The sequence below is a fragment of the Saccopteryx leptura genome, chromosome 3, assembly GCF_036850995.1.
Source record: "Saccopteryx leptura isolate mSacLep1 chromosome 3, mSacLep1_pri_phased_curated, whole genome shotgun sequence".
Classification (NCBI taxonomy): domain Eukaryota; kingdom Metazoa; phylum Chordata; class Mammalia; order Chiroptera; family Emballonuridae; genus Saccopteryx; species Saccopteryx leptura.
Window position 1 is genome coordinate 288,917,636 of NC_089505.1, and position 22,733 is coordinate 288,940,368.

At 44.9% G+C, this 22,733-nt stretch overlaps 1 protein-coding gene across 2 annotated transcripts in view; it reads right to left on the reverse strand.

Annotated features, from left to right (window-relative positions):
• DRC1 (dynein regulatory complex subunit 1) overlaps positions 1-20,868 on the reverse strand; it is a 32,229-nt gene extending 11,361 nt beyond the window's left edge. For both annotated transcript variants that reach the window (XM_066378703.1, XM_066378704.1), the window contains exons 1-8: positions 20,692-20,868; positions 18,389-18,476; positions 15,500-15,612; positions 13,179-13,362; positions 12,494-12,631; positions 11,434-11,520; positions 9,752-9,874; positions 1,106-1,245 (exon numbers count right to left, since the gene is read on the reverse strand). In XM_066378703.1, the coding sequence (XP_066234800.1) occupies positions 1,106-1,245; positions 9,752-9,874; positions 11,434-11,520; positions 12,494-12,631; positions 13,179-13,362; positions 15,500-15,612; positions 18,389-18,476; positions 20,692-20,846 (1,028 nt within the window). In that variant the 5' untranslated portion in view covers positions 20,847-20,868. The remainder of the gene's footprint in view (positions 1-1,105; positions 1,246-9,751; positions 9,875-11,433; positions 11,521-12,493; positions 12,632-13,178; positions 13,363-15,499; positions 15,613-18,388; positions 18,477-20,691) is intronic.
• Positions 20,869-22,733: the final 1,865 nt, after the last annotated feature.

Sequence of the window (22,733 nt, forward strand, 5' to 3'; positions counted from 1 at the left end):
GGAGTGGACAGGAAAGAATGGCTGCAGCAGGCAGCTCTCCTGGAGGTCAAGCTGTCAGTGCCTGGCTGGGAGCCAGAGATGGGGGGGAGGGGGAGGGACTGGACCTGGGAAGGCAGCAAGGCTGGTTCCAGAAATCGTACACTGGAGATGACAGTGACTCTCCCGAGTTGAAACGTCTGTTGGCAGTTCCAGAAAAAGGAAGGAGGGGAGGTCGAGAATAGGCATATGAAGTTAGTAGTCATCAACAAAGAGGCGATATTTAAAGCCATGAGACTGATGTTCAGGGCAATGAAACAAACAAAAAAACCAACGGGTAAAATGCTTTCTAGAATATCTTGTCAGGAAAGAAAAGGCAGAACCACCCAAGCAGACAAATTAGGAATAAATTAAGAAGAACAAATCTTTTAAAATCATGAAAACCAAAGGAGAAAAATCTCTGGGATTGATATCTGATAATAACAGGAGGAGGCCCTAGGAAACGCACTTGCTTGGCTAGAATGGACCATTGGTATCCTACAGAGCAAAGTTTTTGTCCAATTATGGGTCATAGGTCAAATTTTGAATGTTGGAGAAGTGGAAAGGAGCAAGTGATGAGAAAAAGAAAATGGCCACAGGAGCAAGAAGAGGGAAAAGGACAGTGTGCTCGAGGAGCAGCAGGGTCAAGTTGAGGAGTTTTTCACGATAAGGGAAACCATGTAAGTTAAAGTCAGAAGGAAGACAGGATGGGGGGGATGATGCGGCTCATGGTCCTGCCGTGGGGACCAAACCCTGGCTCTGCCCCCCCCCCCGTACCTCCTCCCTCCTGGCGGACCCAGCTCCCTCCCCCCACTGCACCACCTCTTCCCCAAACATAACTAGATTCCTCCTTTGTCCCAGCACCTGCCACATCCCCATATCCCTGGCCCACTTTTTGTTGTATCCTCTTTTCTAGGAGGAAGTGGGGAGAGTAGAACCAGTTGGATGTATTATCTTTTCTAAACAACTCTTTTACTAAGAGTCATATATATTTTTGACAGTTCATGCTCCGGCAGAGGAGGGCGTACAAGCCCATCCCTGCTGTCTGCACAGAAGGCCCCGGAAGGAAGCTGCCGCGCGTGCTCCTCACCGATTGAGCTTCCTCTTCTGCTGGGACTTAATCACTGTGCTCTCTTCATCTCTCTTCTTCAGCACCTGGAAGTTGTACTCTAACTTCTCCTGGTTTAGCTGATATACTGCTTTCATTTGCTGAAGTTGTTGTTCAAGAACCTAAAATTAAAAGTTTAAAAAAGTAATACTGACGATAATATACCACTATCATAAAACTGGTATAATTGGTTATACCCAAGGGTTCCTAATAGTATATTCTGGAGTCATATCAGAGGAACCTTAATTAAGGACAAGTGTACCAACTGAATCCTTAGAAAATCTATCATTAGGGGCGAATTAAAGGCCACCCAGAAAAACAACATAAATGATTCAACTGCAAGCTAAAGCACAGGTGCCTGAAGCCACAGAGGGGTGACAGCCAGAGCTTTCAAGTCCGGCTCCCTCTGGCCTCCGCTCCAGACCCTTTGGAGATCTAAGGAGCCCCGCTTGAAATACCATAAAAGTTGATATTGCCACAAAACCCTGCAGTGTTCCCATTCTGACCTTCCGGCTGGCAGTGTTAAGAGTTTAGTAAACTATGGCCATTTTAAAGGACAGATATGACCATTTTTTACTTTTGGGGTTTTCATTAGCTATATTCATGTATTCAGCAAATATTTATTGAGTGCCTAATATACAAGGAGGGGCAAAAGTAGGTTTACTGTTGTTCATATGGAAAATAATACAGTGATTAATAAATAATACAAGAATAAACTGTTTCACGTACTCACAACTGTAAACCTACTTGTGCCCAGCCCTGAAGGTCAGACACTTTACTAGGTGCTGGTGGGACAACACTGGGGTAAAAGGCACAGCCCTGCCCTGTCTAGGAGAGGGACAGGTAACAAGTACTGCTGGTAGGTGAGAGGGGTAAGCACAGGGCAGTATGGGACCAATGAGAGGGGCACTTTAGAGGCCAGAGCAGGCATCCCTGAAAAGATGGCATGCCTAATTAAGACCCGGAGAATGGGTAGGAGTTATACAGGTGGACATTTGAGAGCAGAAAGTTCCAGAGAGAGGTGCTGTGGGGAAACCCTGAGCAGCACTGTAAGATGTGAGGCATGAGGCAGGGGAGGGTCGGAAGTAAGGCTGACAAAGCAGCAGGGCATGGGCAGACGAGGAATTGAAGGCTTTACCCAGGGGTCGGGAACCTATGGCTCGCAAGCGAGATGTGGCTCTTTTGATGGCTGCATCTGGCTTGCAGACAAATCTTTAATAAAAATAAAATAACGTTAAAAATATAAAACATTCTCATGTACTAGAATCCATTCATTTCCTACCGCTCATGTTCATGGTTGCGGTGGCTGGAGCCAATCACAGCTGTCCTCCGGGACAACACCAAATTTTTATTGGATAATGAATAACGTACACAAGTCGTTGTATGTCTCTCACAAAATTACATTTTAAAATATGTGGCACTCATGGCTCTCTCAGCCAAAAAGGTTCCTGACCCCTGTTTTAGCCTGAAGGCAATGAAGGGCCACTGCAGATGCTAAGCAGGAAAGTAGAGTGATCGGCCCAGGCAGTGTACAAAGATCAATGACAGCTGGTAAAAAAAATATCAGCGAGGGGCAGAGCTAGAGGCGGGGTAGATAGACAGGCTTACTTGTGCATTTCCTGAATGGAATCAGGAACAAGGATGCAACAAAGTAGTATAACTGGATCTTGATAAAACAGCTACGCACTCTCTCAAGGCTCCCTCCCAATTCCCTCCATGAGGCCACAGACCTTTGTCAAGGAATCACCAGAGGAAGGGATTCCAGGCAGCTATCACTACGCTCTGTGAGTCATCCTCTGGAGGGTAAATGACCAGGAGGTGATGCGGAGGAGAATAAAGGCACTGACACATTATCAGAGGGTGAGTCATTTCCACGTTCCATGTGGAATCAGGTGGCTCCCCACACTATAACTGAAGGAATTAGTCAACAGGGTCCTACTGTTAGGAACAAGGGTTCGAATGTCTCCTCCAGAACAAAAGCCTGCAATATCTATTCTCTAACAAGTGGTCCCTGAAGAATCATATTGGTCACTGGGATGATAACTGGTTGTACTTCTCAATTTCTCTACTTGTTTAGTCAAATTTCTATTTACTTTTACTAGTTATATCGTTTTCTTTGCAATAACTTTTCATGATTGTGAAACATATTTGTGCATTGTAGAAAATTCAGAAAATACAGTAAGGAAAAAGAAAAAGGAAAAGGGGGAAGAAAAACTACACATGATTCCACTTCCAATATGTTTCCGTCCAGTGTCCTTTACATAGTTAAGGTCAAGCTATGAGTACAATTTGTATTCATAGCTATTTTTCTCCCTTAATTTAACAACATAATAATTTTCAATGTTAGTAAAGATTTATAAACATAATTTTAGTGGTACATAATATTTTATATAATTATTTATCATATATAAAGTATGTATGGTATATTCATTATATATCATATTTTACCATTTCCCTACAGTTGTACATTTATATAGTTTTGATAATTTTCAATATTATAACAATTCTGAGAACTATATATAAAACCTTTTGGGTATATATTTTTTTATTTCTTTAAGGTAGAGTCTCAGAGAAGTGAAATTACTAGGTCAAAGGCTCTCAATAAATTGCTTTCCAAAGGGCAATTTGTGGTTCACACTCCCACTGGCCATGTGTGCAGGTGCTCACTTCCCCACCCCCCATCAGCACTGAGGGTGGCACAGGGCAGGCTATGAGGTTCAAAGTGCAGGCCCAGCCCTTGGCTGGGGTGCCTAGGGTGGGTCAGGGAGCTGCCCGGAGCTACACCTGACTCTTCTTGAGCATGACTAAATTTAATTTCGAAATTTCTGACTTGAACAACATCCCAAAGGGCGTAGGGAAGGTGCTGACAGTGCAGTCTCTTTTCAAGTGCAATTATCCTGGCTGGCCCCAGGCTGAGTAGTTTTCAGCCCTGTGCCCCTTTAGGGATGGCCAAGGACATCCTAGGGAAAGGGACACTGAGCAGCTCTTCCTGCCAAGTTGCAATGATTTATGCCCCCATGCTCCAAATGAAACCAACCTTGTTGCTGCTAATGTAACCAGCCCCCAACATAGGAGAGGTTGTTGGTCTATGACACACAAAGTCCAAAAGAAAAGCTCCATGTTGGATGGTGAACATTCACAGAGAAGGAGGGTCTCTAGAGCCAGAATGACAATGAGTGGCTATTGCAGTCTTCCCTCTGATCATCTGGAGACCTGAGACCCAGAAAGCCTGGACATCTGCTCTGATAAAATGGCCACAAACTTCCTCTTCCTCTTAGCTTTGCAATAGCCCTTATCACTAAGACAGCACTTCCCAAGCTTATTTGAACACAGAACAGTTTCTGTATTTGTAACACAGTGAGAGCAGGAGTTATAAATGCAAGCTCTATCCTGTGAACCTTCATGTAAATTTCATTCTTCAAGGCAGATTATTACATAACAATAACTACCTAAATATCACAATGCATTTTTCCTACATAATACATCTTGAAAGGGAAAAAAAATCACTGGCATCACTTTTTTGTTAGTTTTGTTTAAATACTAGTATTTCACCTAGCTGAACACAATTTACGAAAACTCCAAACTAAAGTAATTAAGTCATGTATTTTTCTTTGTGACCTGAGAGAACTTAAACCTGTGCTGATTTTATAGGCTAAAAGCAATAATAGCCTGTCACCTGATTATTTGAATTTATATTGCTTTGCTTGTGTGTGCAGCTGAATATTTATTTTCTCTCCTGGAAAACGTTTGCTCCTGCCCTTCATGTTCTTAGAGGGCTGATGCCTGGAGACACTAGCAATGTGACGTGCTCCTCTGCTTACCATCTCTACCAGACCACAGGCCAGTGCTCCTTCACCTCAGCTCTGTCCCGAGACAACCTCTGGGGGCTATGAATTATTGCTGGTGCTGTCACTGAACGTACAGATCTAATCATAGTCCTGTGCCTCCTACAGTACAGCCTGCAGCAGGCAATCACACGGATTGCACTACTCATATTTGTTTGCAATACCTATGCTCCCCATAATTTTAGTACCGGTGACTCTACTGCTAATTATCTCAGGTTTTAGTCTCAAATATACAGCCGTTCATGATTGTCACACATTGAATATAGTTTTATATTTTAAAATAATGATCAGTTTTGTTAAATGTCTCCACTTATTCTTCAATTATCCAAAGATAATTTGCAAAGTTGTATTTTATGTTTCCAAGACTAGCGGCAAAACATCACGTTTGTTTCTCGTGACTAAAGAGTGCGTTCCAACCTGCCACCAAGCCCTTCAGAGTTATTGGTACTGCAGGAGCGGATGCCCCCTTCCCTCTTGTGGGCCAGTCGGGCTCCTCCACAGCCGCTTTCAGAAAACCACTGCCATCCACGCACTCGGAAAATGGAAACTTAAAATAGCCTTTCCCTCTGGCCTTCCCAACTGACTCCAGACACCCCACTGGGCCTCTTCACCCCCAATCTCAAACCTGGGGCGGGACTTGGATTCCATTTGAAACCAGAGACTAACAGTTTCACTCCAGCTGACAGGCTTTCCGACCCTTTCCTTCACCGCGACTCACGCTTCGGTACTATTGACACGGTTCTCTTACCCTCTCTCTGTAACTTTCCTCCTTACTCCTGAGATAATGAATTCATTGAGGGCGGAGACTGTGTCTTATCATTGTGCTTTGCACAATGTAAATTCAAAATAGTTGTTCAATAAATAACTCACTTAATTTTTGTGATTAATATTTTGGGATTAAAGGTAATAAAGTTGAACTAGACCATTTTACAAGTTTAAATGAGCACATAAGCCTCCTTTAAAAAAATACTTCCTGTGTCAAAATTTCTATTTCTAGCAGTGTTATTTTGGGGTGGTGGGCAGAGGTGGTAAAATCCCTCTGAGTGCAGAATGTTCAAAGGCTTCTCTTTGCTCATTAATAATGCGACCTTAACGGCAGTAAGCACTTGAAAAGTATACTTTTTTTTTCACTTCTTCTACTTGACCCATCAGACAAAATCTATGTGTATTGGAGTCTATTTTTGTCATTTACAAAAACTTCAGTTCCATATTTCAGAACCGATACAGTGTTACAAATTAGTGAGGAACAGCAAACTTGATGTTGAGCTGCATGCCATGGCTACTTGGCAAAACTCCACGCTACTTGACTTTACTGCCCAGTGAAAGCACAGCTAAGAAGCGCTACAATCAAGTCCAATCTACTAAAATATTATTGCACATGCTGCAGTATGAGAAGTCCCTGCCTCGGTTATCTTTTCCCAGTTAAAGGGTATAATGTGAGCCCTGGCTGGTTGGCTCAGCAGTGGAGCGTCGGCCTGGCATGCGGGGACCCGGGTTCGATTCTCGGCCAGGGCACATAGGAGAAGCGCCCATTTGCTTCTCCACCCCTCCCCCTCTCCTTCCTCTCTGTCTCTCTTCCCCTCCCTCAGCCAAGGCTCCATTGGAGCAGGGATGGCCCAGGCATTGGGGATGGCTCCTTGGCCTCTGCGCCAGGTGCTAGAGTGGCTCTGGTCGCAGCAGGGCGATGCCCCGGAGGGGCAGAACATTGCCCCCTGGTGCGCAGAGCATTGCCCCTGGTGGGCGTGCGGGGTGGATACCGGTCGGGCACATGCGGGAGTCTGTCTGACTGTCTCTCCCCATTTCCAGCTTCAGAAAAAAAAAATGTGGTGCAGTGCACTCTTGTTTTCCATTCTAACTCAGGACAAAACTTGTTTTGCAGAGGAACAGCCCACCCTTTCCTACTCTGAATATCTCAGCCAGCCTGCCTCCCACATACTCACCATTAGTTCTTCCAGACAGGGAGCCCGGCCAGCCAGGTCTCCCAGCTCACTGCCTCTGTCCCTCCCTCACCTCCTCAGTCTGACCTCATCTCTAAAACCCCATCATCTCCCCATGTCTCAGAATTTTTCAATTTTGTTCAAGCATTTGAAAATTTAGATTAAGCACATGAGGTTCGACTCCCACAACTCAATATCAAAAAGATAAATTACACAATTAGAAAATGGGCAAAGGACCTGATAAACTTTTCCCAAAAAAGACACACAGGCCCTGGCCGGTTGGCTCAGTGGTAGAGCATCGGCCTGGTGTGCAAGAGTCCCGGGTTCAATTCCCAGCCAGGGCACACAGAAGAAGCGCCCATCTGCTTCTCCACCCCTCCCCCTCTCCTTCCTCTCTGTCTCTCTCTTCCCCTCCCGCAGCCAAGGCTCCATTGGAGCAAAGTTGGCCCGGGCACTGAGGATGGCTCCTTGGCCTCTGCCTCAGGTGCTAGAATGGCTCTGGTTGCAACAGAGCGGCGCCCCAGATGGGCAGAGCATCGCCCCCTGGTGGGCTTGCTGGGTGGATCCTGGTCAGGCGCATGCAGGAGTCTGACTGCCTCCCCGTTTCCAACTTCAGAAAATACAACAACAACAACAAAAAAAAGATACACAAATGGCCAATAAGTATATGAAACAGTGCTCAACATCACTAATCGTCAGGAAAATTAAAATCACACCTGTTAGGATGGCTATTTAAAAAAAAAAAAAAACACAGGACAGCCTTGGCTGGGTAGCTCAGTAGGTTAGAGCATTGTTCCAATACATCAAGGTTGCCAGTGAAATCCCATCAGGGCACATGCAAGAATCAACCAATGAATGCATAAATAAGTTGGTACAACAAATCGATGTCTCTTTCTCTCTCTTTCTCCCCATTTTTCTTTCTCTTAAATCAATAAATAAAAATTAAAATTAAAAGAAACAAAGAACAGTGTTGGAGAAAAGAAAACCCTGTATACTGTTGGTAAGAATGTACATTGGTATAGCCACTATGGAAACAATATGGGAGCTCCTGAAAAAAATTAAAAATAGAATTATCACTTGATCCAGTAGTCCCAGTTCTGGGTATAGTATCCAAAGGAATTGAAATCTGGATCTTGAAGAGCTATCTGCACTCCCATGTTCATTACAGCATTACTCACAACAGTGAAGATATAGAAACAACCTAAACGTCCAGCAATGGACTAATAGGTAAGAAAATGTGGTATATACATACTGTACAATGGAATGTTACTCAGCCTTCAAAAAGGAAATTCTGCCATTTGCAACAACATGGGCAGACCTGGAGAAGGTTACAATAAGTGAAATAAGCCAGGCACTGAAAGGTCTGTGTGATCTCACTTATACGTGGGATCTAAAATAGTCAAACTCATAAAAGCAGAGAGTAGGATTTGCTACCAGGGTTGCCAGGGGTTGGGGGTGGAAGGAATGGAAAGGTGTTGGTGGTCAAAGGTACAAACTTGCGGTTACACAACACAGGATAAGTTCCAGAGATTTACTGTCCAACAGAGGGCCTGTGATTCACAACACCACATGGTATGTTTAAAATTTTGCTAATTTTTCTAACCACAGAAGAAAAAAACAAAACAACAACAAAAAGAACACCAAGTTCCATTATTTCACTGTCTGAGGCCAACAGTGTGCACTTTTGTCACATAAATTATCAGAGAACCAAGATAACTTCAGAAAGCTTAACAATAGCCATTTTCATTAAAAATATAATGTACGCAGCCCACACAAGGAGTACTGCTCCATTACAAACTCTACTGTTCTTTGTCAGTAAGTCTCATTTGCATTACATTCATGTAAGAAAAGCCAATGAAAACTCTCAAGACTGGCAAAAATATTTGTAATCTAATAGAGTTTTTTATTTAGCCTTTCTATGTAAAATGACAAGAGGAATAAGCACTAAAATTCTCTGGATAGAGACTGAAATGAACAGATTGAGCTTGAATACTAAAATGCAATTGTGTTACATCTAAATGTAATGACAGGTGTACTTTTAAAAACTGATGTTGAAACACAGAATCCTAGACTTGGAAAGAACTATAGAAACTAGAAAGTCTAACCTCCTTCCCACTGCAGGAATCCTTTAGCACTGAAGACAGACAGTCTTTCAGTCTTTGAAAACTTCATGAGATAAAGGACTCTCTGTTTTGAGGGATAACCTCTTCTATATTGAACAGTTCTGACTATAAAAAGGTGCTCCCTGATGGTTTGTCAGAATCTGCCCCACAGCCATGTCCCACCATCAGTCAGGGGGCTGTTTGGAATAATGGTAAAGATACAGGCTGCAGAGGCAGACAGAACAGTGTTTGAATCCAGGGTTTACCATTTACTAGATAAGTAGCCTTGTCTCTAAGTCTCAGTTTGCTGGCACAGAAAATGCTGTTAGCGATTTCTCCCTTTGATATTAGTGTGAGGATTAGAGAAACTGTGTGTTAAGGGCCTGGAATATGGTAGACACTCATTAGATGGCGGCTGTCCTAGTTTTGGCCCTCTGACACAGCTAACATGTCCTGGGGACATTTTCCCTCTGCGGCTAAAGTACACAATTCTCTCAACAATTCCTCGTGTATCTTAGTTTCCAGATCCCTTTAGGCATCTTGGCAGTTCTCCCCGTTTATGGAAGAAAGTATTCCTCCACGTGTGTCTGGTACGTGAGCTCCTTCAGATATGGCCATTTCAAAGAAAGCAGATCAGAAATAAATATTTGTTGAATGCACCCACTCTAGAATGTTACTGGTGGGTGCCAAAGATGAAACTTCCACAGGTGCTCTCCACCTGTTTGGCTCAGGAACAAGTCCTACCTGCACATCCTGCTCCAGCTTGATCTTAATCATGTTGTACTCTTCGATATCCCAGATCCTCTGCTTGTTCAGCTGCTTCTCATCCTCCTCTACTTTCTTCATGCGGTTCACAAGATACTCCAGCTGAAGGCACAGGAAGACATGGGGAAGTCAAGCCCCATCCCAGGGCCAACTCAGCCCTTTGGGTAGCCTGACAAGTGTGACACGGGGGACATTTGAAGGTGTCAAGACTCTCAAGGGAGTCAGTCTGTCAGCACTCAGAAGCCCCCATACCCCAAGTCTTTGAATGGCTTAAAGTCTTTATTTCAGAAACTTCAAGAGGAATGCGCCAGTAAGAAATTAAGCACACACCGATGTAAAGTAGAGCATAAGGAATAATCGGTCATCTTGTAATGACTAATGTGTGGTGGCCCTGGCCAATTAGCTCAATGGTAGAGTACTGGTCCAGCGTGTGGAAGTCCCAGGTTCGATTTCTGGTCAGGGCACACAGAAGAAACAACCATCTGCTTCCCCACCGCTCCCCCCCTTTTCTTTCTCTCTCTCTCTCTCTCCTTCCCAGTCTTGGCTCATTCAAGCAAGTCAGCTCCGGGCACTGAGGATGGCACCATGGCCTCACCTTAGGCCAGGGGTCTCAAACTCACGGCCCGCCGAACAATTTTGTGCGGCCCGCAGACTAATCCACGAAGTTCAAAATATTTTGGATAAAATTAAGTAAGCCCGTGGATTAGTCTGTGGGCCGCACAAAATTGTTCAGCGGGCCGCATGTGGCCCACGGGCCGCGAGTTTGAGACCCCTGCCTTAGGCGCTAAATAGCTCATCTGCGAAGCAACAGAGCAACAGCCCCAGATTGGCAAAGCCCTGCCCCATAGAGGGGCTTGCCAGGTGGATTCAGTTGGGATACATGCAGGAGTTTGTCTCTCTGTCTCCCCGCCTCTCACTTAATAATAAAAGAAAATAAAACTAATGTATGGTTCCAGGGGAGTGCCGGACTTATTGGGGTGATCACTTCATAAGGTACATAAATGTCTAATCACTATGCTGTACACTGAAACTAATACAATATTGTATGTCAACTGTAATTGAAAATAAAATTAAGCTCAGACCCTGCAGTCAGCTGTTTGTATTTCTTTAAAAAAAAAAAAGCCATTGAATCTGGGAGTCATTTCTTTGCTTTTTACTGCTCTGAAATACAGTGATAACCCCACACCCTTTAAAATGTATCTTAAAGCACTTTCTTGGGTGATAAAAGTCCATGGCTGAGGTAGATGCCCAGCAAACAAAGGAGAAAGTGGCAGGACCATGGAAACCACAGTGAGCCCTGGCCAATGGCACAGTGGCTAGAGTGTCATCCCAGAGCACAGAGGTTGCCAGTTCGAGCCCCATCAGGGCACATATGAGAGAACCAATCAATGGCTGTACAACTGAATAGAATAATGAGTTGATGCTTCTCTATCTCTCTCAAAAAAAACAACAAAACACAGCAAGCTACAAAGGCTGCACTCACCACGACCAGAGGTAATGTCATCTGCAAGGCCACATTGAAGATCTATGAAGAGCAGTCATAAATGCCTGCCATGGCAATCCTCCCCAAGATAAAAGAATGCCAGCTTATTCAGGCACAGTTGAAATGACCCAGACTCCATGGCGCACCCTTGACACACCCACCTCCGTCCCCAACCTACCTCTTTGGTGTTGTGAGCCTGCAGCGCCCGCTCCCATTTCTTCTTATTACTGGTCAGGAGCTCCTGCCGCTCCACCTCAAAGGCTTTCTACAACCAAGAAGGAAAAGGACTCTGTGTCGGTCTGTTCTCATTCGGCAGGCCCCGCAGTATCAAAGAACCCATAGCTAACAGTCAAGTGCCAGCCATGTCACCAACCACACAAAGTGTCAATGCAGACATCCCAAGTTTCACGTGCCCAAATGACTTTGGAAGGAGCCGAATGAAAACTAGCGTTAGGAAGTGTACACTTCACACAAGTTTAGAAAGGAAATGTGCCAACTGTCCTGTGGCTTAGTCAATATCTGAGGTGGGGAGCTGGAGGCAGGCCAATGTCCCGGCTGGCAGTCGCAGGGCAAACCCTGGCATAGAATTCAACCATGACGAGGGCTGATGCACCTCTGAGGTTGCGGTTCCCGTGATGCGAAGGCAGCACAGAGCTCACGTAGGGGAGGCCTGGGATGCAGAAATGAGTCTATGATAACCCAAAGAGAGAGGTGCCCTTCCTCTAGGCTTTCTTTCATTTTGGAAAGATCTAAGTCTCGGTTGCAATTTAATATTTCATTCAAACTCCAAGTACTGATTCCTGAATCCTGTTTGGCATTCCCCTTTCCTATCCCCCACTCCTGACATCATAAATTAACCAGATAAACGATGGTTATGCAACACTCGTCTCCCCGCTCCAATCCTCTTCCCCTTACCCAGTTTTATTTTCTTCTGAAGCACTTATCACCACTGTCAAATTGTATATTTAATAATTTATCTGTTTGTTGTCTAAGCTGTCTCCTACTAGAATACAGGCTTCATCGAAGACTTGTTTTTGTTCACGGCTGTATTTCCAGCCCCAGGTACAGTGCCTGGCAATAGACACTTGACGAATATTTGTTGAATGAGTAAATAAACTAATGAAACCCCAGCGCAGAGACAGAAAGCAGAGGATCAAGACCTCTGGGACCCTCCTCAGATGGTTCGGACAGACCCAGCCCTCCTGCCAGAACAGAGAGCAGGTCGCTCACACCATTACCTCGATGTGACGGAGCTCCTCACGGAAGGTCTTCATTAGATTCTTCACTTGTTCCTCCATCCTCTCCAGAAGCAGGATGATGTCATCTGACTGCTTCTTCAAATCCTTCACATACTGGTCATCCTTTATTTTTAACTCCTAGAAAAGTCACAAACTGAGACAGCGGCCCACGCCTCCTGGACCCCTCTCATCAGCATCTGCGACCACTAGGAATTACGAGTGGTACAAGGAGGAAGTGGGTGCAGGAGTCTGAGAAGGCCGGGGAGACCGCATGGGTGGATAGTGCACAGTGCTCGGTGTGCAGGGCAAAGCCCCAAGGAGCAGCGCAAGATCAGAGCCTGGGTTCCTGCCTGCTGCGACTTCCCTGCAAGCTCCCAGGAAGCCCAGGGTGTGCCAACACCAGCACATACCTGCTGCAGACTGAGTCCATTCCTTACTAACACACAAAATCTGACATTTGCTATGAAAGTAATGTTTCTATTAGGAAGCAAATCATTCTAAAATCACTACAAAGATTTTTCTTCTGGTTCAAAGTTGATTGCCTGAGTTGTGCAGCATTCTGAGGCCGGAAGTAAGACCTCCACATTTCTCCATTCAGGAAAAGCAAACCAATCACCCAGTTAAATGCCCCCCTGCCCCTAGCCAGATCCCACCAGGCTGGGATTGAATGACCCGGGTCTCTTGCCTGCTGTAACTCGCTGATAAGCTTGTTCTTGTCTTCTATCAGCCCAGCACAGTGCACCTGCTGGGTGCTGAGTATTTCCCACAGGTCCTGGGGAATTTTCTTCCGTTTGCCCTCGTCCCACCTGGTCGTAATTTCATCAAATTTGTCCTGACTGGTCTTTACTTCATTCTCCAGTTTTTCAAGCCTGTAAATACAAACATGGGGTCTATGCCAGCATGGGTTCCGAGGCTGCTTTCCAACAGAGCGGGCCGGTCCTCCAGAGTCTCTAACACAGCCCCCGGGTACCAAGTGCTGCTTCCACACACACCTGCCCAAAACCAAGCCAGATTCTGAGAAATTTTCTTTCAGTTTAATGCTTGACTATAAAGGAACTGAGCCCGAATAAACAAAGTGGCACATAACAAAAACAGTCCAACAGGAAAGCCACACACACACACACACACACAGAGGGATTTGGTCACATACTTCTGAGTAAGATGGTGACACACAGTAGTTAAATACTTGGTCACTGGAGTTACATAGCTTGTATTCAAGTCCTGACTTTGCTACCAACTGACCTCAAGTGTAGACAAGTTACTGAACCTCAGCCAGCGCCCTTTACCTCCCCCATAAAATGGGAGAGGATGAAAGTATTCACCTTCACATGGCTGTCATGGGGATTCAACAAGATGAGGCCCAGCACAGAAGTCACTTAACAAATGCTACTCACATGGTTAACCATCATTCTCAACATGAACTCAAGTGTCTGGCCATTCCTCTCCCAAAGCATCAATAAATGCCTGGTGGAATGTACAAATAGGAAAATCCACCATCAGTGATGGAAATAGGGGTGGTTTTTCCAGAAATTCCAAAGACACTGTGTGATGCAGTGTGCTGGGGACGGGCCTGGATGGAAGGAAGGCCTTAGGGCTGCGACGAAAGCCCCCTTCTGAGAACAGGGACAGGACAAATGCCAGAGACTCTGTGCCTACGCTGACAGACTGCACTTCCATGAGACTATCTCCAAACAAGTGTGCAAACCCCCTTAGGGACAGGAATCACAACTGAATCACCCTGTGTCCCCTTCTCCTTCCCATCTTCCAAACTAGTACATGTTACATTTCAACTGACTTTTTTTTTTTCTTCAAAAAATGAGAAACAGCCATCAGTCATCTTTCTAAAATCCACATTTACCTTGCTACTCCACCCCTTAATCCTTCCATTTCTCCTCAATGGCTCCAGGACAAAGCCTGAGTTCTTGGCCTGGCACTCTGGGCCTTTCACAAGCTGAGCCTGCTGGGGATCAACCAATTCAGATCCTGGCACAGCCCATGCCAGTCTGTGCGAAGTTACAAGAATAAAGTCACCAATTATATACTGAAAAGGGCTAGTAAAGTTGCCATTGGGGGAACTACTTATGCTGAACAACTAAAAAGATTGTTGTTAAAATCGTACTGTATGGCTACGCTGAGACGGGCTGAAACGGTCAATTGGGTTGCTCTTCTGATTGAACCAGAGCTTGTTGGGCAACCTGAGACCTGGGAAGATGGATGTGCACAAGGCCTTCCTTCTGAGGACTGGAGCTGAAGGTCTGCCATGGGCTCCCATGATCCCTGACCCTCCCAGCTTCAAACGGGGAGTCTTTACTATTCTTTAATGCCTGCTACATTGTACATAACACTGAGAAGTTCATGGGCCTAATCATTCTCATTAACTTACACCCAGGACAATGCAACAGACCTTCCTAGCCTCATCTCTCCCCCCGTGAACCAGTGGCTCATACACCCTTCACAGGGAGCCATTCCCAAACATATCTTGTGATCCGGGCCTCTGCACAAGCTGCTCCCTCTGCCTAAAATGCCCACTCCTCAAATCCGACTCATCTTTTATAGACCAACTCAAATGTCACTTTGCCTGAAGAGTTTCTTCTGTGATCTTTCAGAGAGAATTAAAGGCCTCCTCATATATGTTTCCACAACTCTACACATAACCTTAATTTCAACACAAATCAGTCGGGTATTTCCACGTCTATCTTGACTAGATTGTGAACATCAAGACCAGAGGCTGTGTTTACTTCTTTTTGTATCCACACAGCTTGGCACATTGTCAGGATTGTAATACTTGGAAAGGGAGGAGGAAGAGAGAGAAGCTGGGAGGAAAGCCAGGAGGGAGGAAAGGAAAGAAGGAGGGAGGAAGGATTCATAAGGGCAAACGAAGATTTACTAGACTGCTTGACAAAGCCACTTTCCAATGACGGGGAAGGGGGGGACAGGGGGGGGACTTTGGGACCCATAGGGGAGATATCTACACATGCACCAGGCTTCAAAGCAGGGGTGCCTCACCTCTGACGCTTCACCTCCTTTTCTTCAACTCTCCTGTGGATCTCTCTGATATCTGTAGCCACCTGGATATTTGTCACCAACTCAGTGCCATAGAGTAATAGTTTAGCCAATTTCTGAAAACAAAGAATTAAGAAGGTAGGTTAGAATACTTCATAAAGAATTTATATATTTGGCCCTGGCCGGTTGGCTTAGTGGTAGAGCGTCAGCCTGGCGTGCAGGAGTCCCGGGTTCGATTCCTGGCCAGGGCACACAGGAAAAGCGCCCATCTGCTTCTCCACCCCTCCCCCTCTCCTTCCTCTCTGTCTCTCTCTTCCCCTCCCGCAGCCGAGGCTCCATTGGAGCAAAGTTGGCCTGGGCGCTGAGGATGGCTCCATGGCCTCTGCCTCAGGCGCTAGAATGGCTCTGGTTGCAACAGAGCAATGCCCCAAATGGGCAGAGCATCGCCCCCTGGTGGGCGTGCCGGGTGGATCCAGGTCGGGCGCATGCAGGAGTCTGTCTGACTGCCTCCCGGTTTCCAGCTTCAGAAAAATACAAAAAAAAAAAAAAAAAAAGAATTTATATACTTATAAAATTTATAAAACTGTTTACAATAAAAAAATTTAAAAATGAGCCCTACCTATATACCACACACTAAAATCAATTCCAGATAGATTATTGACCAAAGTATAAACAGTACAATAATTGCAGGTAGATTATAGATCCAAATGTAAACAGTAGAACAGTTTTATTCTTCCAGTAGGAGAAACATGGAAGCATATCTTCAGAAACTTGGAAAAGATGAAGATTAAACAGGAAACAAAAAGAATCACCCCTAAAAAATGTTTGATAAAGTACAAGGCCACAGGCAGGGGCCCCTGCTGCCCAGGTCTTAGGGCAGAACTGGTTACTAATACCTCGACACTGAGGAAGGTAGCATGTTTTGTACACCTTTCTCCTTGATGCCAAGGCATTTCAGACTTCAGTCCTAAGCGATAGGAACCTTGAAAAGCTACTAATGAAAACAATATTATCCTTTTGGTTTTATATTACACTCAAAAAGTACTCAGGATGGAGTGTATATCAGTATTTTCAAGATTATATCAGTATAAACTATAACAGTATTTTCAAGATAATATATAATGTCCTTTTTATCCTACACAGAAGTGCTGAGATCACTGACCCTTTAGATGAAGAGACCTAGGTACAAAGAAGTGACATGCCTCTTGTACTTCACACTAAACAACACATCTTATTGCTGAGAAACCATAGCAGTAAAATATCCTTGACACAGCACAGTACAGGTTAGTCCATGAGCTCTATACATATCTATTCTCTATAATAATATTTCCGTGATGGCCCTGGCCGGTGGCTCAGTGGACAGAGCATCGGCCTAGAGTATGAACACCCAGGTTTGATTCCCAGTGAGGGAACACAGGAGAAGCTACCATCTGCTTCTCCCTCCATCCCCCTTTCCCTCCCACTCTTCTTCTTCCCCTCCTTTAGCCAGTGGCTCCAATGGTTTAAGCATGGCCCAGGGCATTGAGGATAGCTTGTTGGAACATATCAACCTCAGGCACTAAAAATAGCTTAGTACTGGAGCATCTACCCAAGATGGGGTTCCCAGGTGGATCCTGGTTGTGACACATGCAGGAGTCTGCCTCACTACCTCCCTACCTCTCACCTAAAAAATAATAATACTAATATTTCAGTGGCTTGAATATTTTTCTCCCACTAAATACACTTTAATATCTGCCAGAAATGAGCTCTCTCTTCTCTACCTGTATCAATCCCACCTATTTTTCTAAGACCTAGCTCAGATTCCACTTCTTCCACATAACCTTCCCTGAACAGGCCAGCTTAGTGAGCAATTTTCCTATCTCAGTTCCTACAGTATCCCTCTGTCTTTGTATTTCATTTCACAGTTAATTAAATGTGGCACTTTGCTAGGTCTGGCTTGCTGTTTTGAACTGGCGTTTTTATTCTTCCAGTAGCTCTTGTTCCAAATCCTTTATTAAATATCCCAGGAGTCCTGTCATTGCCATGGAAGAGCAAATGATGGTTTTGTTTAGTGTTTATTAAGTATAAGCTATGTGCTACTCCATAGGTACCCAAGAGGCTCTCGCTGCCAATGAGCTTACCATTTCACTGGGGACAGACACTGCATGCACACACATTTGAGAGTTCTTATGGACCAATGTCACCCCATTAAGTTTAATTTCTAAATTATAAACATGTTTTTAATTAAAAAACGAGTCATACAAGACAGAAAACTATCCAAAATGAAATGAATTCTACAGACAAGAAAGTGGATAATGTATGGATTTAAGGAGTTCAGCCTGGGTTGCGGAGGAACTCACAGAAGGGTTGGGGCTTAGACCGGGTCTTAAAGTATGGGAAGGTAACCTAAAGACAGCAGGGGAAAAACAGGAGAGGAGAGGAAGGAGAAGAGGAGAGGGGAGGAGTTTGGCTTTCCAGGTAGTCCAAGGCACAGAGCAGAAAGAACAACGCCACTGGAGGTGAGCAAGTATATCAGCCAAGCCAGAGCGGAACAACAATTAGGTAACAGTGGGAGAGAAATTGGAAAGTTAAGATGGGAACCGACTACAAAAGCTCTTGAATGACAGGCTAAATTATTTGGACATTATCCTATGAATAGCAAATGTCGTTATAAGTGTATGAGCAAAGAAGAGGCAGCATCAATACAGAAATTATAATATGAAAGCTCACTCCTAGAGAGCTCTCAAAATGGGAAAGATCCAAATTCTCTTCTGCCTAAAGACAGAAAATAGAATTTCTGTTGAGATTTCATCTCTATTGAGTCTCTCCTAGTCTAAATACAAAAACCATGACATCACACCAGCTCTCCAGTCTCACAGGCCTGTCAGGGCCCATTTGCCACCCAGTTCATACCAGTCTGCTTTCTTCTTTCTGTTTATAGCTCTTGCTCTGATCTTCCTCACTCTCCTTCTTCCGATCTACATATTCTCCAAGCGCTTCCCTGTGAAGGAAATGAGGAAACAGAAGTTATTTCTAGTATTTAAATTCTATACTTAGAGGTTCCATGGAACTTCACACCAAATACAAAAATACATTCCAAGCCCTGGCCGGTTGGCTCAGCGGTAGAGCGTCGGCCTGGCGTGCGGGGGACCCGGGTTCGATTCCCGGCCAGGGCACATAGGAGAAGCGCCCATTTGCTTCTCCACCCCCCCCCCTTCCTCTCTGTCTCTCTCTTCCCCTCCCACAGCCAAGGCTCCATTGGAGCAAAGATGGCCCGGGTGCTGGGGATGGCTCCTTGGCCTCTGCCCCAGGCACTGGAGTGCCTCTGGTCACGGCAGAGCGACGCCCCGGAGGGGCAGAGCATCGCCCCTGGTGGGCGTGCCAGGTGGATCCCGGTCGGGCGCATGCGGGAGTCTGTCTGACTGTTTCTCCCCGTTTCCAGCTTCAAAAAAAAAAAAAAAAAGATAAAAAAAAATACATTCCATATGGTTAAAAAATTAGATATTAAAAAACACAATCATAAAACACTAGAAATAAATACAGGAGAGAGAATATGACCAATGTTAGGGAAAAAAAAACGGCTGAAAAGATTTTAATTCCTTAAATTTTATCCCTTGAAAGTCAAGGGATAAAGTGGTAAAAGATATTTGACAAAATTTTGGTCTCTATAAAATAGAAAAACCTCTTTCAAATCAACACACCAAAAAAATAAAAGTAAAATAAAAAAGACAAAACACCAAATAGAAAAATTGGCAAAGAATGTGAACAGACAATTCACAAGAGAAGTACAAATGGCAAATGGACATTTGAAAATATGTTCCACTTCACATATAACCAGAGAAATGAAACTGTAAATCCTGTGAGGTATCATTACTCTCCCATCAGACTAGAAAAAATTTAAAAGGTTGACAATAATCTATACTCACACTCACAGGGCAATGTTAATCCTCTGTCAAAATGTAGTCTGAATAGATCAGGAACGTCTGGATACCCCACAGAACATCACTTCAATTCATCACATCAGGGTTGGCAAACTATAGCCTGTGGGATAAATCTGACCCACCTGTTTTTGTATGGCTCACAAGCAAAGAATAATATATATATATATATATATATATATATATATATTATTCTTTAATATATATATTTATATTTATATTTAAGATGGGGTGAGTAGGAAGAGCACAGAGAATTTTTAGGCAGTGAAGCCACTCTGCAATACTTATATGGTGGATACATGTCATTATATAGTTGTCAAAATCCACAGAACATTAAGTGAATTATAATGTAAACTGTGGACTTTTACTGACAATGATGTGTCAATGAGGTTCACCAACTGTGACAAATGCCCTCCTCTGGTGGGGATGTCCTAGTGGGAGAGGTTATGCGTGTGTGGAGGCAGGAGGTATATGGAAAAACACTGTACTTTTCATTTGATTTTTCTGTAAACCTAAAACTGCTCTAAAAGAAATGAAGTTTATTAATTTAGGGAGGAAAAGATCAATATGTGAAGAAAATTTTGTGACACATATGATATGAAATTCATATTTTGGTGCCCATAACTAAAGTCTTGTTGGAACACAGCCAGTGGAAAAGAAGGGAGTGACCGTCTTGGTGGGGCAGCTGATCCTGACCAGCAGGACGGACAAGGTGCAATGCTGTTACACAGTGAGGGCATCAGGAATTCAGGGAATCACACAGGTGCCTCTTGTGCCCTTAGGATAGTTCCCTTTGTCTCTGAATGAACAGGTGCAGCACCCTGGCCTGAAAGGCATAAGGTTGTCAGTTTGGGACACTTCAGGAATGAGGACGTGTGACAAACAGAGAAGCTACTGAGATCAGCAGACTGGAGAAATACTTGAGGAAAAAAGGCAGTCTGGGAGGGAAGGAGAGGCAGGCCTCTGAGGGCAGGCCATGGTCGCCTGCGTTTCAGCATGTTGCCCACAGTGCCCGGTGCACCTGGCTCCCAGTGAAAGTGTTGAACGGATTATTATTCCCGCTTTTTGACTATACTAGTGCGTAGTGTATTGAATGTTTCAATATCTCATACTTTGCTTGAGCCTTCTGGAAGAAATGCTTTCTATCTCATCAAGAAACAAGGCCCTCTCTGGCCCCTCACTGCAGGGGCTCTCGCCCAGGCAGCCGCCCCGTCAGCCCCCGCACTGCCTGCGGAACACCCCTGGCGCTCCGCGCCGGCCCGCCCAGCCCCCGCTCACCGCCTCCGGGCATCCAGGCGCGCCGCGATGCGGAGGCGCCGGGCCTGGATCCGCTCCTGAGGGTTATTGGAATGGATGGAGGGCCCGAGAATCTGAGTGGTTAACTGTTCCTCATCCTTCTCCTCCAGGACCCCCAGGGGTCCCGGTGGATTCATGGCGAGTGCCTCCCCTAGGCAGCGCCGGCCTCATTACCGCCAGACCTGCTCCGGGTTGCTAACAACAAGTCGTTGCCAGGGAAAAGTGGTCACCTGACCCGTTGCTGGCGCGGTTGCGGCGTGCGGCTCAGACCCCGCCCACCACCATTCAGAGTGTGGAATCGCAGGTTTGGGCTTTACTTCACCCTCTTGCAGTTAGGTTGTGTTGTCTAGCGTTCCGCTGAGCTGAGCCAAGTTGTAGTTCATCGCTTACTGATCCTGATGTCTAGTTCGTCATTTACTCATCAAATGAATACTCAAAATCGTATCAATCTAATATTATGGAGCTATTGCAAGCACTGTGCTAAAAGTAGGGGCATTGCCTTTTCCTCAGGGTACAGAATAATAGGTCCGCTTTGAATTTACTGACTTTTTGGAAAGTTTGAAGTATATATATTGCATCCATGCATTCATCATCCATTCGTTTTTGAGCTCCTACATTGTGGATGCCCCAGGTCGTGCCTCCCTGCCCCCTCTCCTCTAGATTGTGAAACCCCTTGCTATCAATAACTTTTATCCAGCAAGAGATTCTTGTCTGTAGCAGAGGCGGATTTAAGGGCGGGCGCACCGGCGCGCGCCCTGGGCCCTGACTACCGAAGGGCCGGACAAAACCCCAACTTTACACTTTTTTCTAATAATGTAAGGGGCCCAATATTTTCTTCTGCGCCCAGGGCCTCAACCGACCTTAATCCGCCTCTGTTCTGTAGCCATTTTCAGTGGGGCTAAAACCTGGAACAATCCTACAGATTGTTCTTCTTACAGAAAGAAGGGGAAGAGAAAAATATCACGGGAGGGTGGGCAAGGGGTATGGAAAGGAATTAAGTTAAGGATACAGAAGCACAATTAGACTCTCAAGGAAGAACTGTCCCTTGAAAAAGCACTATTTACCAGATGCTTTTTGGGTGTCAATGTCAATGAAAGTGTTCTTATTGAGAATTAAAACCCTTTAAAATGCAAACTGCATAACATTTGACAAGCCCATGGGAAACTCAGGAAGGGGCACTGGAGCAGTGAGAAAATGCAGCCTTTTAACCTTGGATAAGTCACAACTACTTGAGGACCCTTTTCTCAACTGCTGTTTTATGTTACTGTCTCTGCCTTTTCAACTCACAGGCAATTATGAGGTCAAAGAAAACAAGCCCTTTGTGAATAAGACCTACCCAGAGACAAATGGAGTTTGGAGGGTGTTAAGAATTTTATCCAAGTCTGCAAGTGGTAGAGAGATTCAGGAGTTCCAAAATCTTGGAGCAGCCAAGAGTCCCAGTAGCTGCCTGGATTCTTGTTCCACATCTGAGGGTTAGGGGTGGGATGCAGGAGATGGGGTGGGAGGTGGATAGTATGTTTGCTTTTAAGTTTCAGGGCCCTCTGCCAAATCTCTCTCATTTGATTGTAACCTCAAGTGGTAAACTTCCTTAGGGCCCCCAGAATCTGAGGTGGTGTTCTGACCACCAACTCTTCCAGGTCCTGGTCCATGTTTCCATCTCTGTGAGAAGAGAAACAAGTGCGAGCATGTCTATGGCTGGGAGTAGGCTGCACGAGAAAGTCAGTGGGAATCAGCTATTACACAAGAGACAGTTACCATGAAAACCCATGAAGATAGATCAATATTATACTTGACCCTAACGCATCTTTGGATATCATCATTCTGCACAGTTAAAGAATCTACCTTTTTTGCTGTTTGATTGATGACAGCTTTTAAGCCTCATTCTTTCCCTGTTCCACATCTGGACAGCCGACTTAAAAAAAAAAAAAAAAGCGAGTTTCCAGTGTGAGCTGGGTACCCTCATCCCAGTCCCACCCTGACCACAATAAAAGCCTGAAGCTAGTCTTCTTTCCTGGCTCTCTCTA